The sequence below is a fragment of the Dama dama genome, chromosome 5 (assembly GCF_033118175.1).
Source record: "Dama dama isolate Ldn47 chromosome 5, ASM3311817v1, whole genome shotgun sequence".
NCBI lineage: Eukaryota > Metazoa > Chordata > Mammalia > Artiodactyla > Cervidae > Dama > Dama dama.
Genome location: NC_083685.1, coordinates 108,780,842 through 108,800,369, shown reverse-complemented (window position 1 = coordinate 108,800,369; position 19,528 = coordinate 108,780,842). Strand labels below are relative to the sequence as shown.

The window sequence follows — 19,528 nt, the reverse complement described above, 5'->3', positions numbered from 1 at the left end:
GGATTTAGAGATGTTGTCCCCATTTTACAGATTAGTACCCTCAGGCTCTGAGAGAGAAGAGGCTTTTAGAATGGAGAACTAAAAGAATGGCTAACCTAGGACCCCTCAGAGGAAGAGCTGACTCTAAATCCAGGAGGTCTCTGGTCTGGGCTTTTGTTCTCCCAGTGTTCTGACCTCGGGCGCCCCGGGGCTGGCTCAGATAAATTCTTGCCTGAGCCCTCTGAGCCCCCAAGGGCCTCTTTATCCCCAGGCAACAGGATGGCGCCCCAACCAAGAATCCCAGGCCAGTTGTCTCAGTCTACTGGGGCCCCACAGAGAGGAGAGAACTCTGCACAGAGCAGGGAGCTAGGACTCCTGGGTCAGGCAGCTACCTCACCTCTTTCCCTGAGTTTCTTTGTTAAGCCAAGGATCTCGAAGGTTCTTAGTTTTCAGAAGAGTCTAAAGATTTCAAATCAAAGCCCCACCTCCCCTCAGAGACAGCCCATTGTCTCCCCTACTTCTTCCTCTCCCCTGCCAACCCCAGAATCCAGGTCCTGCCTCACCCATGACCCTGCACGCACCTGCCAGTGTCCGGGCACCTGAGGCTGAGCCCTGTCGTGGAGGAGGCAGGGAGGAGTTGGTCCTTGCTCCGCTGTCTCTGGGCCTGCTCAGCGGCCTCCTCCCTATCCCCAGTGCCATCCACTCCTGTGAGGTTTACAGGGCTGTAGTCATCAATAAGGCTGTGGGCACACGTTCACTGTCTGGAGCCTCAGCCTCCCTGCTGCCTGCTCTGACAGCCCGGACCCGTACCTGCCAGCCCCACCTCGGCCTCTTTAATTGACCTGGGAGAGCCTGGGTGACCCTGGACCTCCCCACCGTCCCTGCTTCTCTCAGGCTGGCATGCTGCCTGCCCCACCCGTGTGCACTGAGACCCTGCCCCCAGGAGCCAGGGAAGGACACTGGCACAGCTCCCCAGGAGCTGGCACAGAGGGTGCAGGTGGGCATGAGGAGCTCTTCTGAGTCCAGGGACGTGGAAGGGCAGGAGGGCAGATGAGAACTGACCTTTCCAGTGCACCTAGGTATCCAGAGCCCTAGGTGGCACGGCGAGCCTGGCTGGCTGGCACAGGCGGGTGGGGGGCGCCCTCTGGCTCAGGCAGGGCTCAAGCTGGGCTTGAAAGCTGGGCTTCCAGCAGTGAGGCTATAGGCAGAATCCACCCCACACTGGGCAAAGGAAAATAACAAAGTAAGTATCCAGGGCGCTCCGCCATGGAGGGTCTCTTCCAGCTCAGCGGTGTCCCATGAGGTAGCAATCCTGTTGGTGGTGAGGGTGAGTGGAAGACAGAGTTTAAGGGTCATGGGAGGCAATCCCCTGACTCTGGTTGGGGCTATTTTTCCAGCACCCAGAGTACCAACCCCCCATCCCAGCCCTCCTTCTTCTGGATGATTTTCAGGTCACTTCTTTCCAGCCATATTCACTGGCCACCATGGGTTGCCACTAGCGCCTCAAGAGCAAGGGCTGGGTCCCCATCAAGATGGCCCTGGGGCTCCCAGCCTCAGCCAGGTGCCAGCTTCAGGAATTTTCTCGCGAACCTTCATACTGTATTAATGCAAACTCAATTTGTTCTTCGTTAACTCACTTTGAATTTAATGCATTCACTTAAAAGGAAACCTTAGCTCACTGCCATCCCAAGGAATGATACCCATGAATTCAGGACTTGGGCCTTCTTGTGTTTTTTTTTTTTTTTTTAATCCTTTAAAATAAAAATAGAACTATTAATCTCTGAAGCAGCATTCCTCCCATAGTCATCTCTTGAGTGTCTGGACCTCACTTTGGGGAGCACAACCAAGGGACAGATATCTGGAGGAGGGAGGGACCCCAGACCAAGCACCAGGGTGGGGAGAGAGCAGATAAACAAGGAGTGCCAATGGTATCATTGTTCCAGCAGCAAACAGTTGTCGTCTGGTCAGAAGGCATGGTGAGAAGGGGTGAGGTGAATCTAGTAAATATCGGAGTCAAGTCTGGCCTCTACCACCTACTGCAGCTTTGGGCATGTCACTGCACTTCACTGACCTCAACAGTCCCATCTCTGAAATGGGATTACAGTAATACCCCCACAGCGGTGCAGCGAGGTTTGAAAGCCATGATAACTGATCAGTCAGACCCTTGGAAACTTCAGCGCGCTGGGTCTCTGGGAGCCATTCTTCCCTTGGTTTTGGTGGGAGGAGCTGGGTCAACTGGGTGTCTGTCCCGGAGATCTACACGCCTCGGCCACATCCAGGGAGGAGTGTATGTGTGTGTTGGGCAAAGGGTGGCTTTCCCTGGAACGTGGCTGAATGTCCTCTTGCCTCCTGTGGTGGACGGAGGGGCCTGAGGAACATCCACACACAGTGGATGTGTGGAGGGAGGGGGCCAAGAGAGGTTGCACTGGAGGGAACCTGGCCGGGTGCCAGAATCCTCAGCACCCCCCCCCCTTTGCCCCCATCGGCCCCTGCATTGGGCTGCCTGTGTCTGCTACAGTGCTGGATGCTTTCAAACCAAGGCACCCTTAGGGTTTCACCTTTGAGACTAGTGAATTGTGAGGCTGGGGTTATGCCGGGAAAACCGTGTTTGTCTGCTAAGTGGATGATTTCTGGAAATGAGGGAGGGCAAATTCGTGTTATGACCAGGAATATGGCTCAAGTAAGCCCCAGTAGTTCCTCCCATCCCTGGTGTGGGTGACACCTTGGAACCGCCATCCCTGCTGGGCTATGGGAAGGTCAGCATGGAGGCTGGAGGATGGGAGACCGCAGAACTGGGCCTGGGGAGGCCAGGGGAGGGCTCAGGGCTGGTGGGCAAGTGGGGACGGGCTTCAGAGTTCTGCATGGAGACCTCAACCCCCGGCCTTCTCTTTTTTTCGCTTCTGTACTGTCCTTTGTCCCCTGTGCGTCCCTTATAGGTCTTGAACTTGTGTGTGTTGGGAGGGAGACTGAAGGAAGGGAGGGGTTGGGGAGGGTCCCAGCGGGGAAAGCTTGAGCTGTTCTGTCTGCTTTCTTTGAGTTTGTCCCCAATCCATCTCTCACTGTCTTCTATGTGCCCAGCCTCTCCTGTCTGTCTGTCTGTCTGTCTTGGGAATGGGGAGGGAAAAGGGGGTCCCAAGCCCCAGACCCTGGACCTGCATCTTCTTGGAAGTGTGATTTTTGCCCTCACTCCCCACCCCCGCATTGTTTCCTAGTCCTGGCCCTTTTCCAAGCCGACCCCCAGCCTAAAGACAAATGTGTCCTAGACATGCTAGTCTGAGGGAGGAGGTTAGCCTCCACCCCACTCCCAAGAGAATGCTCTTGAAAGAAAGACAGTGCAGGTTCCTTTCCACAGTTTGCAGAAAGCATCTAAAAGGAACTCCGCTTCCCTCCCCTGTTCACCCCAGCTTAAGGAAGGAGGAAGGGGATGTGCAGCTGGAGAGGTGCCCAGGACCCCTACTCCCAGCCCCTTCTTGGCTCCTAAGGCCAGCACCTAACCCCATCATTATCCTCCAAACCCTGCAGAAGAGCAGAAAGCTGGACACTGCCTTTGCCCCCCAGCCTTCTTGCTTGCCCCCGTTCTGCCTCTTCTGTTCCTAGTGCCTGTTGGGCAGTCCCTGCCTCACCCCCAGGGGCCTCTTGCCGCCCTCCTTAGGTCAGCCCCTCCTCGCAGTGACCCCAGTGGGGGATGGGCAGTCCCAGGCCGAGCACGCACCGTGACCCCGCCGAACCCCCTCTCCCCCTCGCAGATCCGGAGCGGAGCAGCCCCCCCATGCTGTCTGCAGACGATGCCGAGTACCCGCGGGAGTACCGGACCCTGGGGGGCGGGGGCGGCGGGGGCAGCGGGGGCCGGCGCTTCTCCAACGTGGGGCTGGTGCACACGTCCGAGCGGCGGCACACGGTGATCGCCGCCCAGAGCCTGGAGGCGCTCAGCGGGCTCCAGAAGGCGGATGCCGACCGCAAGCGCGATGCCTTCATGGACCACCTGAAGAGCAAGTACCCGCAGCATGCCCTAGCCCTGCGGGGTCAGCAAGACAGGATGCGGGAGCAGGTGAGTGGGGCCGGCCGCGGGCTGGGGAGGGGGTCTGCCTTGTGCGCCCCTGACGCCAGGCTCATCCTGATTCTGAGACGCCTCTGGAGCAGAGGGGGGGATGCGGAAGTCAGCCGGTTGGCTCTGGGGAGCCTGGGGAGGAAGGGGGTGGGGGCTCAGCGCCCAGACCTCTGCTGGCAGTCTTGGAATTTGGAGCATGGGACTGGGCAGAGAAAGCCCAGCCTCCAACTGGGGCTGGTGGGCTGAGAAGGAAGGCTGTCTAGGAGCTCAAGAGAGTGGTGGGAAGGAAGAAGGGATCGCCTCCAGGGCTGACTGTTCTGGGTCTGAGAGTCCATCCGGTGCTGGAGTACCTTGGGGTGGGCACCTCTGTGATATGGCCCCTAAGGGAAGGTCAGGCCTTGGGAGCTTCAGAAGGCTGGGTCTGCTGTGCCCCGAAAGAGCCCAGAATTCCTGGCGCCTTTCCCTCCTCCCCCATTCTTCACCTGTTCCTTCCCCCAAGACTTGCTGGGTGAGTTTGAACTAGAGGACTCCCCACTCTGTCTTGTTCCTCTCCTGTCATCAGTAAGCCTTAGAGGGGAGTCGGGACTCCAGCTCCCCTGGTCCAGGACTCGTCTCCTTCTAAATGAGGTGCGATGGTTCCTTTGTAAAGCTCTCCCAGATCCTTGGTTCCTGGATGCATCTCTGCATCCGAGTAAGGCCTTCTTGTCTGCAAGGAAGTTCTTTCTTGGGACTGGACAGTCCCACATTGGTGCGGGGCCTTGACAGCTGCTGCATGTTGGCTGTTGAGACTCAGGCATTATCTACTCTGGGAAAAAGAGTGGAGGGGAGGAGAGTTGTTCCTATCAGCACGCCAGCATCCTTTCAGTCAAGCCTTGGGGTGTCAGTCCCTGCTCCCACAGGTGTCTGGCTCTGTCCCCCTTTCCAAGTACTGCTGGGTGTGGCTGGGTAGGGGGAAGTCTGTGCCCACCTCCATCTTCACTGCAGGGAACAAAGATACATTGGAGCATATCTTGTACCTTATCTGCCTCTCATACCACCTCCAGTTCTGTCCAACCTTTACCTTTTCCCATCTCTAGAGCGCTCCTGGGAGCAGAGTTCCAACTGGGATAAGGGAGAGTTGCAGATGAAGGCGATCAGGCCTTCCCTTTCAGGGGTCCCTCTCAGTGGATTCCTTCTGCTGCTCTGACTTAGGAGGAGAGGGCAAGGCCCTTTGTGATCTAGATGGGGTGAAACTTAAGTATAAGGAGCACAGTCAGTCGGAAGAGGGTTTGGAGGAAGGGAGATCAGGTGGACAGCCCTGATCAGGGAAGGCTTCATGGAGGAAGAGGTACTTAAACTAAGCTTAGAAGGATGAAAAGGGTCTGAATGGTCACGGAGGAGGAGAACAGTTTTAGGAGGTAGGAAGATGGGAGGTGAGTATAGATCTGAGTTGCTTTGGGGACTGGCATAGAGGTCCAACAGGCTGATGCAGAAAGCTCAGGGTGGGAGGCCGTGGGAGGTGTGGGGGCCAGATGGTGGAGACTAGGAGGGCCATGGTTGTTTTTAGATGGTGAATAGGAGGGGGCAGGGGGAGTGTCTGGAGGCAGGGGCAGGAAAGCAGGAAGAGAGTGTGTTAGGAAGGATGAAGGGAAAGGGATGGGGTGGGGGTGGGGTGGAAGGAAGATGAGCAAGGCTTGTTTGCTGTCTGGATCCAGAAGGCAAAGACAGAAAAACCTGGGTGATAGGGAGATGGTGGTGGTGCTTAGGGGGAAATAAAATGGTTGGGAGGGAAATATTTGAGAGGGTGAGGGACTGGAAGAGGGGAGATGAGTTAGAGGGGGCATAGGAGTGTTTCACCGGGATGTCTGTTTAGGCACTGAATATACAACTCAAGACTCTAGAAAGGGGGTTGAGCATGAGGTGGGCAGAAATGGAAGTGGGACTTGGGATAAGTGTAGTCACCAAGGCAGAATGGAGTCTGAGAAGAGAGAGGGCTCAGGATGGATTGGAAGAGGGGAGGGACCAGGAATGTCCTATATCCCCAAGGAAGGGGAGGAAGGCCCAGCAGGAGGGCCCCCTGCACTTCTGAAGTCTGGAAACAGCCCTTGGGATCAGCCAGGATCTGTGGATCCACAGGGTATAGAGAACTCCTTTCTTGAGCTATGATGATGTAACGGCCAGTGTCAGGGGTTGGAGGTGGCGAGGGAACAGGACTCCTGGGCTGCAGACCTGTCTGGGGAGGTCTGGCCAGAAAAAAAACATGAAGACAGACTGGATGGCAGCCTCAAGGGGCAGCAGGCCTGGGAGAGAGGATGTGGGCATGTTTGAGGGCCTCCTATGTGTTTGACACGTTCACTGGCACAGAGCAGGCGCTCAGTAAATACTTAGTAGATGAATCAAAGCACAGCCACTCACAAATTCATTCCTTTATTCCTTCACTCTTTCATTCCCTGCCATGCGTGTAAGTGGGTAGGATCTACAGACGTTTCACTTACATCTAGTGCTCAGTGCCTAAGCCTAGCTGGGGCTCAGTACATGTTTGTGGGGTGACCGAATGAGAGACGGACGACTTTGAGGATGCTGAGGGGGAAGAGGGCCTGGAGGAACCAGGAAGGGATGGGTTTCCAGTCTCAGGTGTGGTGTGGGAGAAGAAAGCGGCCTCCCTGAGATGGGGGGGAGGAAGGTGGTGCTGTAGGGCAGGGGTACGCTGGGGTGAGGCCCCCTCCTTCCCACGTCTGTGGGGTAGGAGGTGACAGCTTCAGCCAGGAGGGAGTGAAGAGCTGGAAGAGGGGAGAGGTGAGGGGCAGCTCCCTTGCAGAATGTCCAGAGAGGCAGTGAAGAATTGACGAACAGGACTTCAGGAGTATCTGTTGGGGAAGGCTTTGCCCTGGGCTCAGAGAGCCTCCAACCGGGGACTTTCTGGAGAGAAAGACCCGGAAACAGCTGGAGGGCCCTAGTTAGAGGCGTAGACTTGGTAAGGGACTAGCCAGTGTTGCAGGGTCCCTCTGCAGTGTGAGCTCAGCGCCAAATTGGCCCCCGGAACTCCCCGCCCCGCCCTGTCCCAGTGCCCCAGCGGCTCCTGCCCGCTCCCCCTAATGGGGTGTCCCCCGCTTCGCACACACAGGTTGGCGGCTGGACCGTGGACCCCGTGTGCCTTCTCAGCTCCCTCTGCTCCCACCTCCACGGCGACTCCGCCCCCTCCGGGGCTGGCCAGCCGGCCCAGGTGAGTCACCCGCCTCCTCCCACCCCCCAAACCCATGGCAGACTTGGGCTTTGGGGAGGATATTTTTTGGGAAAGGGGAGATCCAGGATTTTAATTTTGCACTCCTTGCTCTTATATGGAGCCGGCATTTTCAGAAGACTCCTATGCCCTGTACTCTCCCCCGATAGTCTAATTCCTACCGTTCCCGCCCCAGAGGGAAAGGGAAAGTGTTAGTCACTCAGTCGTGTCTGATTCTTTGCGACCCCATGGACTGTAGCCCACCAGGCTCCTCTGTCCGTGGAATTTTCCAGGCAAGAATACTGGAGCGGGTTGCCATTTCCTTCTCCAATTACCTCCCCAAACCTGTGCCAAAGCTTGGCTCTGGGGAAGGAATTTTTTTGAGGGGTATTTCCTCAAATTAAAAAAAAAAAGTTTTTTTTTTAATTCTTCCCTCTTTTAAACTGGAGTATGTCTCTCCTACCCTCCCCCACTGGTTTTCAGGAATCTCTCGTGCCCAATTCCCACACCCACTGCAGACCATCTCATTTCTCTATCCCCACCCGCCCTCCATCTCTGAGCAGACCCAGCCTTTCCCTGATGTCTCATCAGCAGGAAGTCCTTCATGATGTCTTTCTGTCACCCCTCTCGCTACGTCCGATGCTTAATTTCAAAATTTGAAGACAACCTTGGCATCTAGCCACTTGTTCTGAACTGATTGCCTGATTCTTCATCATGCCTCAGTTTCCCTGATGGGAAGATGGACAGGGACACCCAGAGACAGTATCTTAAGGGCTCGGCCTCCCAGCTCAGGCCTAGACATTTCCGTGGGAGAAAAACAGGCATCTGAAGCCCCAGAGGGGAGGAGGGACCAGAGAGTCAGAGTTGCAACAGGCCAGGGGCAGCCCTGAGGAGGCCTTGACTTGAGGATGGCAGAGGAGGCACTGTGGCAGAGAATCTAAGAGGGAACCATTTCTCTCCCTTGTGCATCCTGCTTCCTTCCCCTGGAGAAGGGCAGGAAGTGTTGAGTTTTTCAACGAGAATGAGGAGAAGGAAAAACGTGACAGCCTAGGAAATGGCTCCAGAGCAGGGACTCTTAGCTGTGTATAACTCAAGTCTAGCATGAGATTGGCGTGCTTGGCATCACTCACAGGGCACCCAGCCCACTGCTTCCCGGGTCTTGGCCCAGTTTTGACCGAACTTAGGGACCAGAGATGTGTCTGCCCCCGAGGCTAGACAGCAAGTGGAATGGACTCATCTAGAGTGGTCACATGTGCGATAGAGGTCAGACTGGGACAGGAATGGGGATGAGGTGTGAGCCCCAAATGGAGCAGATGGAATGTCTTGAGTTGGAGTGGTGGAGGGAAGTGAGGCTGGATTTGGTGAACTTGGTGTCCCAGGTTATGGGGCCCCAGGCCTGTCCACATCTGGAATCTACTCTGTTGGAGGGAAGGGGAGAGCTTGATGGGGTCTTCACCCCCAGGGCTTTGAAGTACAGAGAACAGTGGCCGTGCACAGGATCTTGTCATCACTTTATACCTAGTCCTTATTGAACTTCTCTTTCCGGATGACTGTGTCTGAGGCCCCTTTTTGTGAAGTGCAGGACCAGAGACGTTCAGCAAATGCCAGAGTCACACAGTCTAGCAGGATCAGATGTCACCGAGGACATTTAGGCATCCTAGGTCGCCCAGGCTTGGCTCGGAATTGAATCACTGGAGAGCTAGAAGGCTCACGGTGCACCGCAGAGACCCTGGTGGGGAGAGGCTGTAAGCTCAGAGGGTGGCGGGTCCGGAGACCGGCCACTCTCCTCCCCGCCACCCTAGGCCAGATCGTTAGGGGTGGAGGCCTGAAGAAGACCCTGGGAGGGGACCGAAGGCCAGACTCCAAGTCGCAGCCCCTCCCCCGCTTCCACTAAGCTGTCTAACCTCCCTCTCTCCTGCTGCAACCCGAGTCCCGGGCGGCGGGCCGGCGTATCGGGTGACCGCGGCGACGCAGCCACCAGCCTCCGCCGTTCCTCGGCGGGGCTGCGCCGGCGGGGCCGCGCCGGGGAGGGGGCCGGGGAGAGGATGTGCTCGGCGGCGCGCCGTGCCGCGCCAGGTGGAGTCGCGGTTACCGGGGCGACCGGGGCCCGGGCCGGCTCGGCGGCGGCGGCTCTCGCATTGCAGCAAAGGGCACCGGCGGCGGCGGCTGCGGAGGCGGCCGGGGGAGGGGAGAGCCCGGGTGGGTGGGAGTAGGGGGCCGCCCTCCCTCCCCCTGCCCGACGCGCGACCTGGGGCTGGGGGCCCCCCGCGCATACACCTGTGGCCGCAGGTAAGGGGGAGCGGCTGCGGGGGCCGGGGTCGCCGCCTCGGGTTCCGCGGGGCGGGGGCGCGGAGACGGGAGGCCCTCCCACCCGGCTCGGAGGGGCGGTCTGGGGCTGGGGGCGCGCAGGCCGCTGAGGTTCCCGATCCCTGAGAAACGCCCCCTCCCCTCCCCCATCGCGTTCGCAGCTTTCCGCAGGGGACCGGCCCCTACCCCGACGTGCGGCTGGCGCCCCCTCCCCCAGCCTCAGAAAGTCATGACCTTTCCGGGGTGCGCCCTCGCCTCCGGTTCAGCGCCGGTCCCGCAGCACCACCACCCCCGCCCCCCACCCACACTCTGCTTGGGGAAGGGGTACGAGGCGGCCGTGTTCGCAGGGGAGTCAGGCACGTGCGTCGCGGTGAGAGGCTGGAGCCCTGGCGGGGGGTGGGGGGGGGCGTTAAGAAGCCCCAGCCTGGGGCGGGGTGGGGGGCGAGTGTTTACGTGGACGCGTGTTCACTGGAGTTAGAGGTGGGTGTGTGCGCCGGTGCACGCGGAGCCAGGGGACTGGAGCTAGGGTCCGACCCATAGGGTGCCCTCCCTCTCCCGAGGCTGCGCGGTCGTTGGGGCTGGAGGTCAGGGAGGGGTCATGCACTCACCTAGCCTGCAGGGGACGTCTGCCCAGGGGAGGGGAAAGACCTCAGCTGGCGGGGCTGAAGCTCCCAGGGGACAGGGCCCCGCCCTCCCAGGGAAGGAGTTGGGGAGAAAGGACCAGCTGCAGGGGGAGGGAAGAACCCCCCCCCCCCCCCACCAAGGGTGCCTAGGGTGGAGGAGGCAGGATGTTAACTCCTAACCCCCCGGAGGGAAGAAGTTGGTTCCTCTTCTCACCTGGGAGTTTGAGGACCCACTGGCACTGCTTCCTTGGGTCTCCAGGAATCTCCTTGCCCATATTACTGAAAGCCTGGTCCCTACAGAATGGATGGTTGACTTCCATATTATCCTCTTAGAACCCTCTCATTTTGCCCCTGCTCCCCTAAGACTCTTCCCTACATGTGATGACCCTCAAGTGGCTTTCCTGTGCAATCCTTCCTTTTTTCTACAGTCTCACTGTCCTCTGGAAAGGTGAGACACCCCCTTTCTGAGTCTGGGGGAGGGAGACAGCTTTACCCTTGGGTAGGGGAGCCAGATCTCTCTTGGCCCTTCCTGCCCCCTGTCCTCCTTCCAGGGGTTTCTGGTGCTGGGCAATTCCCAGGGAAAAGACCTAGAAGGCTGAGCAGTGCAGGGTGCCAGGAGATGGAGAGTGGTGCCAGGGAAGAGCATGCAGAGATACACCACCCCACCCCCCTGCCCATGGCTGGTCCAGAGTTCTTGGCAATGATTTGTGGCCAAATATTTGTTGAGAGGGCTTCTAACACCAGGCACCGTGTGGGGCAGGGCGGGAGGAGCTGACATCAGGAAGAGGGTGAGGAAGAAAGGGTGCTGGCGACTGCACGAGGAGAGTCCTGCCTTCGAAAACAGGAGGAGCCTCTGCTCCTCTCAGTCACCCAAGGCTGTCCCAGGGGGTTAATACCCTGGAAAGAGACAGACAGGGATGCACGACATCCCCAAGGCCCCCTCCCTACTACGGTTTTCCCCTCCAAGGACACTGAGTTGCCAGGAGACTGTCTCACCCTAGTGAGGACACCCTGAGAGGACCATCCTTCCCACTTTCCAGGAGGGACGGAGGGGCAGCATTCTGCGTGCCCTACCAGCCAGCGCCCTGAGTCCCGGGACTCCGGTCCCAGCCTCACTCCAAGTTCACCAACACAAAGACAGCTACTCTTCCCTCTGCCCGCTAGTGGGGCTTGGCTGGCCCGTCCTGTGGCCCTGGTGCCACCCAGGCCTCTCCCCTGGGCCCAGCTGGTGATCTCTCCAGGTCTGAGTGCCCCAGGGATGTGCCTAGTGTTGCCTGAGGCAGGCCCATGTTGGGGGCCCACCTAGCATGGCTGCAGCCGGGACCCATCCCTCTTCCGCTCCCAGAGATGTGAGGTGGGCACCAGTCACATACTGAGCCTGGTGTGTTGACTTTTGGGGCTGGGTGGGGGAGGGGCATTTCCTGCTTCTTTTGAATCAGGACACATGATTGTCCTACCTGACACATGACGTCTGGGACATCACAGGCCTGGTACAGTGGCTGAGGTGGCCAGAGGCACCGTGACCCGGCTAGTGGGGGGAGGGAGGCATGCGACTCTCTCTTTGTGTGTGTGCATAGTATGTGTGTGTGTGTGGCTTTGTGTGTCTCTGCAGTTGTTGTGTATGTATATGCATATGTGTGAATGGGCATCCCTGTCTCTATGTGTTTCCGTGACTTCCTAGGGGCTAGGGCTGGGGTGGGGGGGTGCCTCTGTGATTCTGCTTGTAGAAGTGTGTGTGAGCAGATCAGTGTCTGGTGCGGGGTGGGGGTGGGAATAGGCTGTGCATGTTTGTATGGTTGGGGTTGGTCCACCTATGGATATCTCCGTCTGAGTTTCTGTGTTTCAGACTGTGGCCGGCTCTTCTCCGAGTGTTTCTTGTCCCTTTGTGGGTGTGTCTGTTGCTCTGGGTGTGTTTGTGGTGAGGTTCTCATGGGAGGTTGTCTAAGAGTCTGTACACAGCTCTGTGGGTGGTCTGTGTGCACACCGGGGCCGTGCAGCTGAATGAGGGACGGCGGCCTTCTCTGCAGAGCCGTCCATCACCACTGGGGCTGCAGACATGACTCTCATCATAAACCTTCCCCTGCCCTCTGCCTGGCTCTGTCTCCCCGCCCCAACCTCGATCACATGTCCACTTCCTCTGCTCCCCCTTCCCTTCCCCAGGCCACGGGCAGCTGTGGCTAGAGCCTGCTATTCCAGCCCCTTGCCCCCGACTCCACTCAGCACCCATGGGTGGAATGTGTCCATAGATGGTTCTAGTTACTGGCGAGGGCACAGACTTCCTTGTCCCCTTCCTCTGCCAGGCATGTGATTATTTTTTTGCATCTCTTGGAGGCAATGCTAGGGGGAGGGGTAGGGCTGTGACCCAAATGGGATGGTCCTGGTGAGTAACCCTCTTCATCCCAGCCCTAGTGGCATCATTCCCACCCTAAAGGTCTGAAGCCTCCTCCCAGCAGAATCCCTCTCCAGCTCCTCCCTGCCATGAAGTGTTCAGATCCACAGGACACCCCACTGAGGTGCCCTCTGCCATCAGGGAGCCTTGGTGTCCCTCTCCTCTGCCAGCGGCTCTGAGGCCTAGGGAATCTCATCTGCTGGTGCCAGGCACCCCAGGGTCAGGCCATCTGCTGCCTCTGTCTCCCTGCTGAGGCTGGCACCGGTCAGCAGGGTGCCCTCAGCTTTGCCAAGAACCAGCCTAGCCTCCGGGCCATTCCTCCCTGTCCTTAGCCATCTGGAGGGGCCTTCTGGTATCCGGAGAAGGCAGGGTGACTCTAGGTTATTGTGAATGAGGAGAAGCCCAACACGCCCATTCTGGGGGAGCAAGGAGCCCTACTCTCTCATCTGTCCACCCACAGGACATCGCCAACGATCCCTTGCTGCCCGTGGCTTCCCATCCATTGCCCAGGGCTGTGGGGTGACGGGCATCTGTCCACTTTCCCTGAAACCTGGGTCCATCATGTCACACAGGCCTGCTTGCCCTGGCCTTGGCTCCCTGCCTCCCTCTTCCACTCCCTGCCCCGTCAGCCTTCCTGTGGTCCACTTCCCATCCCACCTGGTTTCACTCAAATGCTTTCTGCTTGTCCACCTCGTTTAGTTAAGTCTAAATTTTTTCGCTCAGCATTTAAGGGTGCCCTCTAGCCCCAGTCCCTTCGCAGCTTAATATGCTACTTTCCCAGGCTCTGCCCCAACCAACTGGACTGTCCCCTCAACGCACCCAGCACATGCCTGCCCCAGGCCCTCTGCCCATGCTCTTCCTCACAACCTCCAGCTGCTCATTTGTTTATGCCCAGCTCCAATGCCACCTCTTTCGGGAAGTTTCCCTCAGCTGACACAACCAGATGCCATTTCTCTCACCCCGCAGCTCTGATTCATCTCTGCCAGCATCTCACATGTTCTCATATCATGGTCATCTGCGTCTTTTCCTGCCTGTAACTCTCTGAGGACTGTTACTGTGACTAGATTGCGTGACTTAGAAACATCTGGAACGGCTCTCCCCTCCCCCGCTAGCAGGCCTGGAGCCTGTTCAGGGCCATCCCCGGTCTCCATAGAGAGTGGGATGTACCAGGCATGGCTTCCTTCCCGTTCCTGGGAGGGTGGAGGGCCCAGGGCTGAATGCTGAGCGCCAAGGGTCTCTAACCTACCCCTGGCCCTAGTCTCCCCTCCCAGCCCCCACATAACCATCTCTTCTCTTGTTTCCATCAGCAGCCAAACTACTGGAGTTTCAAGGTCAGTGGTGGTGCTTCTGCTTCTGTGACAACTGCATGTGCTGTCCCGCCCTCACCCCTCCCTGCACATGCTTTGCACAGGGGTGTGCGTCTGCAGGGGACCATCTGGTGTGGGCGGTGGGCCTTGGGGCTGCAGGCTGGGGCTGCTGCTTTGAGAGAGCCTGGGTTCGCCTGCCAGGAGCTTGTGGAGCCAGTGTGGCAGTTTGGGCCACCCCTACTGGGAATCTGGGTGGGGGATGCTCAGGCTTACCCTGAGACACAAGGGCATTTGGGAATGAGAGAGGCATTTCCCCCTGCTTGGAAAGACAGCTGGCTCAGAGGGAGGGACTCGGATCCCATGATCTTATTGAGGGCCTTGTTCTCTGAACTCAGACTTCATTTTCCAAATCTGGAGGAGGAAGGCCTCTCCAGACGGGAGGCCCCGTGACTACAATAGGTCCCTCATCCTTTTCTTACTTTCCACTATGGAAAGAGCTGGTCATGCCAGGCAAGAGACTCACAGCCCTGCACCCCCCAAACCTGTTGCCCAAGTGGAGGGCTGAGCTCAAGGATGGTGCTCTCCTGCCTCCTCTGGAGAGTTCGGACCATCCACAGCTGGAGATCCGTCTGTGTCCTCCAAGGACATCCTTCTGACCCCTGGGGGAGCACACTCTGGGACCTCCCCATCTTCTTTGGCACCAGAGTTACAACTAAACCACGTTAGCCTGCTGCTTGCATCCTGGAGTCCCCGGTTCCTCAAATCCTGGGCATCATGACAGGGGGTGGGAGGCATACATTCCAGACTCCCCCAGTGCCATCTTGCTCCAAACATCTTGTTTGCATGCATCCTCCCAAAGAGAAGTTCTTGAATCAGAGAACCACAGAATTGTAGATTCGTGGTGTCAGGCATTATAGGCTTTTTGTAGGAAGCAGTTGCGCATAGTGGTTCAATGCATGTGGCTGAGGGCCTAACTGCCGGGTGGTGAATTCCAGTCTGCTACTAACTAGCTGAGTGACCTGGGCAAGTTATATAAATTCCCTGAGCCTTGGTTTCTCTTCCATAAAATGGAGCAGTATCTATGTCATAGAGTTGATGTAAAGTGAAGGGACAAGAGACTGCATGTCCTAAATACAATGCCTGGCCCATGGGAGCCTTACCTCGTTAGCTGTTAGCATCATGGATGCTGACATGATTCTCCACTCAGAATCACCTTGGGAACCTGTCAAAAACCTTGAACCCCAGGCTCTCACCTCCAGAGATTCAGATTCAGTGAATGTGAGCCCTGGAGAGAGTGTTTTTAAAAGCTCCAAGTGATTCTGCCCCCATCTGTGGACAGCCTTTGGGAACCTCAGGCCCTAGTCTGACCACCCATACTCAAAGTTCCCTCTGTCTGATGTCTGACTAGGAGTCATCAGTTCCTCCCTGGAGCATCTGCGGGGACCAGTGCTCACTGCTTCCCATCTTTGGGAAGCCCTTTCCTATCTTTGCGGAGCTCTGTTTGAATTACTATTTTGTTCTCTTCCCATCTCCCTTGTAGTCAGGAAATCCTTCTGGATGTCTTGCTTTTTCTCTGCTCTATTGTCCCAGCTCAGGGCTGGAGAGAAGCGCTATTGCGCTTTCTCTCTTCTCAAGAGGGTTTTCTACAAAGGCTGTGAGAATGGAATAAGAACCCAGAAGACCAGGATGGAGACTGGAACTGGTGGGGCAGGGAATGTGGTGTGTCTTCTCCCAGGGTTCCCTGGGCAAGGGGCTGCCTCCTCAGTCCCTAGGATCCCTAGTCCCCTTCATTCTGGCTCCTGTTCCATCTTCTTATTGGCAACTCATTTGTGTCCCCCTGAGGTGATGTGGCCACCCCCTACTCTTCATCCCCACTAGCTGCCTCATCTTGCCTGAATTCTGTAGCCCCTCATCCACACTAGCCTGGCAACCACTGACCTTCCAGTTGCCTGGCAACCTCATGACCACCAGGCCAGGCCTGGTTCGCCACACTGTGAGGAAAGAGAGGGGCACAGGCCGGCCCTGGTGATCAGCCTAGAACTGAACTGCAGGCTCCAAAGTCTGGGCCCAGGCATCCCCCAAGTGGGCCCAGTTCCTATGCAGCCTCCCTCCTTCCCAGACCCACGCCCACCCACTGATCAAAGCATTATGCTCAAAGCTGGATGCCCACCGATGTCCTTAAATCTGATCTGCAGCATCCTGAAGCTCTGAAGCCACTTTGGGGACAGCTGGGAACATTGCTCATCAGAAGAAGATGCTTTCTCTTTTGAGAGTGCTAATCCGATTGGAACATTAAATTGAGTTAACAGGAAGATGGAGATTAATTAGGGGTTAATCAGGATTTAGGGAAGGAGGGAGCTGAGGAGGAGAATAATTCCTTTTTAGAGATACTTTTACTGTTTGTTTGTTTTTTTAATTATAAAAATGAGGACTTCCCTGGTACTTCAGTGGTTGAGAATCCACCTTCCATTGCAGGGGACGCAGGTCTGATCCCTGGTTGGGGAGCTAAGATCCCACCTGCTGCAGGGCAAGCAAGCGGGCTGCTGCAGGGCAAGCAAGCGGGCGTGCCACAACTACTAAGCCCAAGAGCTGTAACTAGAGAGCTCCAAGCGCTGCAATGAGAGATCCCCGATGCTGCAAAGACCCAACTCAGTCAAATAAATACATAAATATTTTTAAAAGACACTAGCATTATAAAAAACAAAAAATATAAAAATTATATATTCTGATTGTATAAAGTTCAAACAGCCAGGCAATGTATAAAGTAAAGAGAAAGGTGTGTTTCAGCCCCAAGATAACCAATGTTAATGGTTTTGAATGATTTGTGGTTATTAAACTAGGTAATTTATTTTATAAAAAAAATACAACTGGGCAACATGATCTTTTTCTTGATAACATGTATATGTGATACATCTCATATATATATAATGTTGCATAACAGAATGATGTAGATCTGATTCATTATCTTTCACCCTTAAATAAATGAGAAACTGAGTGTTTCTCACTCAGTGACTCGGCCGAGTCACCGTTGTTTCTGACAGCAACAAGGTTTGAGGGGAGGAGCTGGGGCAGACTGGAAGGAGCTGTGGCTGAATGAGAGCTCCAGCCCTTCCGCCAAAAGTAGGTTCTTGAAGTGCAATTGAAATCAGGGTGTCCCCTCTCCTAGAGAGAGGGTAATCGAACTGTCCCTGGGGCAGAGGATGGTCATTGGGTGACACCCTTCCCTAGCCCCAGGCAGATATCACCCTCGACTGTAGCTTCAGGACAAGGGCTGCTGTGATGAGCTGGAGGAGGCCTTTCTGGGCCGCTAGCCAGGCACGTTGGCCATGTGGCAGCATGTGCCATGCAGGAAGGGGCTAAGGCCTGGCACTTAGGCCATGTGCTTGTGTGGTCTGAGCATGTGCACTGCATGTACTAGGCAGGTAGTCTGTTTGAAACTGGCATCCAACTGGTTTGGGAGGTTTTGGGGTGGTTCTTCCAGTCACCCTAGGTCCAGGACATTGTGCCCAGTTCTGTGAGGGGCCATGCCTCCAAGAACTGGGATCCCGGGGTCCCTAGCTCTCTGTTTTCTTCCTGGACCCTGTTTCCCACCCCCATCCCAACCCGCTGAACTCCACGAAGGATAAATTCATCACTCACAAAACCGCCGCTTAATTAATGTCTGGAACTAATGCCCCAATTTGCTCAACGATTCTGCTGCTCACCTCGGTGACAAATTTGTGTTGTTGTTGTTCTTTGGAAGCTTAAAATAGCAGGCGTGCCCATGGCTCCCCGCTCAGATGGTTTCTTGTCTGGCTTCCCAGGGTGCCTGAGTCCTCTGCCCAGTCCTTACCTGCTGGGTGTCCTGGGGAGACCAAGGCCCCAAGTGGTTGGGGAACTCTCCTGCAGCCACACAACAAGTCTGAAATCCAGGAGACCCTCGTGTGTGTGTGTGTGTGTGTATGTGTGTGTGTGTGTGTGTGTGTGTGTGTGTGTCTCGCTGGCTGGCTGGGGCTCCCCAGGCCTGGATGGGGGCAGGGGGCAGAGCAAAGGGGCTGATGCCTGGTTCCTCTCGCCACCCCGCCCCCATCCCTGCAGACCCGCAGCTCACGCCACACTCAGGGAGCCCAGCCTGGGCTGGCAGACCAGGCGGCCAAGCTGTCGTACGCCTCGGCCGAGTCACTGGAGACCATGTCAGAGGCCGAGCTCCCCCTAGGCTTCAGTAGGATGAACCGCTTCCGACAGAGCCTACCCCTCTCCCGCTCAGCCAGCCAGACCAAGCTGCGCTCACCAGGTACTGTCTGTCCATCTTCCCTCCTGGCCACTGGCTCCTCCCTCTGGTCTGCTCGTCCCGGCATCCTCTCCCTCCCCTTGACCGCTTCATCTCTCCTCACGCACCTTTCTAGGAAGACTCTGGCTCCCCTCCCCCATCCCATCTTCCCGCCCACCCCTCCGCCTCCAATCTCCTCCCCTCAGGGCTTCTCCCTCCTCATAGCTCTCTTACCAGGCTTCTCCACCTCTCTTCCCTCACTTCTGTCTCCCTCCGCACCCCCTTCCCTGTCCCTCTCTCCCTTTCTAAGCCTCCCCTCTCCCACCCCCTTCAGCAGCCCCCCTTTCCTTCATTCCCCGCTTCCCTCATCTCTCCCGCTCACTCTCAGTTTTGCCCCAACTGCTCCGGCCCGCAATTCCATTTCCTCGTTCGGACGCCAACGTGCCTGGGGTCGGGGAGGTGCCTTGAGAGGCCGGCAGCATGAGGAGTGCCTGGGTGCACCTGCACTCCGGGGCGGCGTCCGGCCTCAGACCCTGCCTCTGCGGGACCAGCGCGACTCCCGAAGGCTCCCCGAGCCGCCGGCGTGGTGGCAGTGGCGGCCCCGACACCAAGGGTGGCGTCTCCTTTGCAGGGGTGCTGTTCCTGCAGTTCGGGGAGGAGACTCGGCGCGTGCATATCACGCACGAGGTTAGCAGCCTGGACACGCTGCACGCACTCATCGCGCACATGTTCCCGCAGAAGCTCACCATGGGCATGCTGAAGTCGCCCAACACAGCCATCCTTATCAAAGATGAGGCTCGCAACGTCTTCTACGAGCTGGAGGACGTCCGGTGGGCGTGGCCCCGGGGGGAATGGGGTGGGCTCCCCGATACACCTCCTCCGAGGGGGGCTCGAAGCCACAGGTCATTCCCCAGCCTCCTCCTCACCTAGCCTCAGCCCTTTCCCCCTCTCCTCCCGGAGCCCTACCGCCCCGCCCCCTTCTTCGGTCATCTCGGCCCCACCGCCTCCCCTTTAATTCATCCGATACCCCTGCTGATTGACCTTGGCTTGAGCCAAACTGAAAATAGTTCGTGAGGCCGAGGTAAACGGGTAGAAGATGCTGGTTGTGTGTTGGTGGCAGGCAGCCTGAGATTCACTAAGCAAGGAGTTAAGGGGTTGGACCTCGCGGCCCCTCTTGCCACCCCTCTCCCCTTTGCCTGGAGGTGCCCCCTCTCATCGCAGGGCTGGGGGATGGTGACCCTCTGCACCCCTTCCTCCCCCCAGGGACATCCAGGATCGCAGTATCATCAAGATCTATAGGAAGGAGCCACTCTACGCCGCTTTCCCTGGCTCACACCTCACCAACGGGGACCTTCGGGTATGGCTGAGGAGGCCCAGGGCATGGGGGCGGTTGGGCAGATGGGTCCAGGAGCAGAGTCTAGCCACTT

The 19,528-nt window shown here is 57.2% G+C and overlaps 1 protein-coding gene across 1 annotated transcript in view; it reads left to right on the top strand.

Moving 5' to 3' along the window:
* The window catches only part of SRCIN1 (SRC kinase signaling inhibitor 1), a 68,807-nt gene that overhangs the window by 20,151 nt on the left and 29,128 nt on the right, over positions 1-19,528 (top strand). The window contains exons 4-9 of the mRNA XM_061140758.1: positions 3,726-4,027; positions 7,131-7,229; positions 13,853-13,876; positions 17,930-18,125; positions 18,733-18,931; positions 19,365-19,458. Of these exons, the coding sequence (XP_060996741.1) occupies positions 3,726-4,027; positions 7,131-7,229; positions 13,853-13,876; positions 17,930-18,125; positions 18,733-18,931; positions 19,365-19,458 (914 nt within the window). The remainder of the gene's footprint in view (positions 1-3,725; positions 4,028-7,130; positions 7,230-13,852; positions 13,877-17,929; positions 18,126-18,732; positions 18,932-19,364; positions 19,459-19,528) is intronic.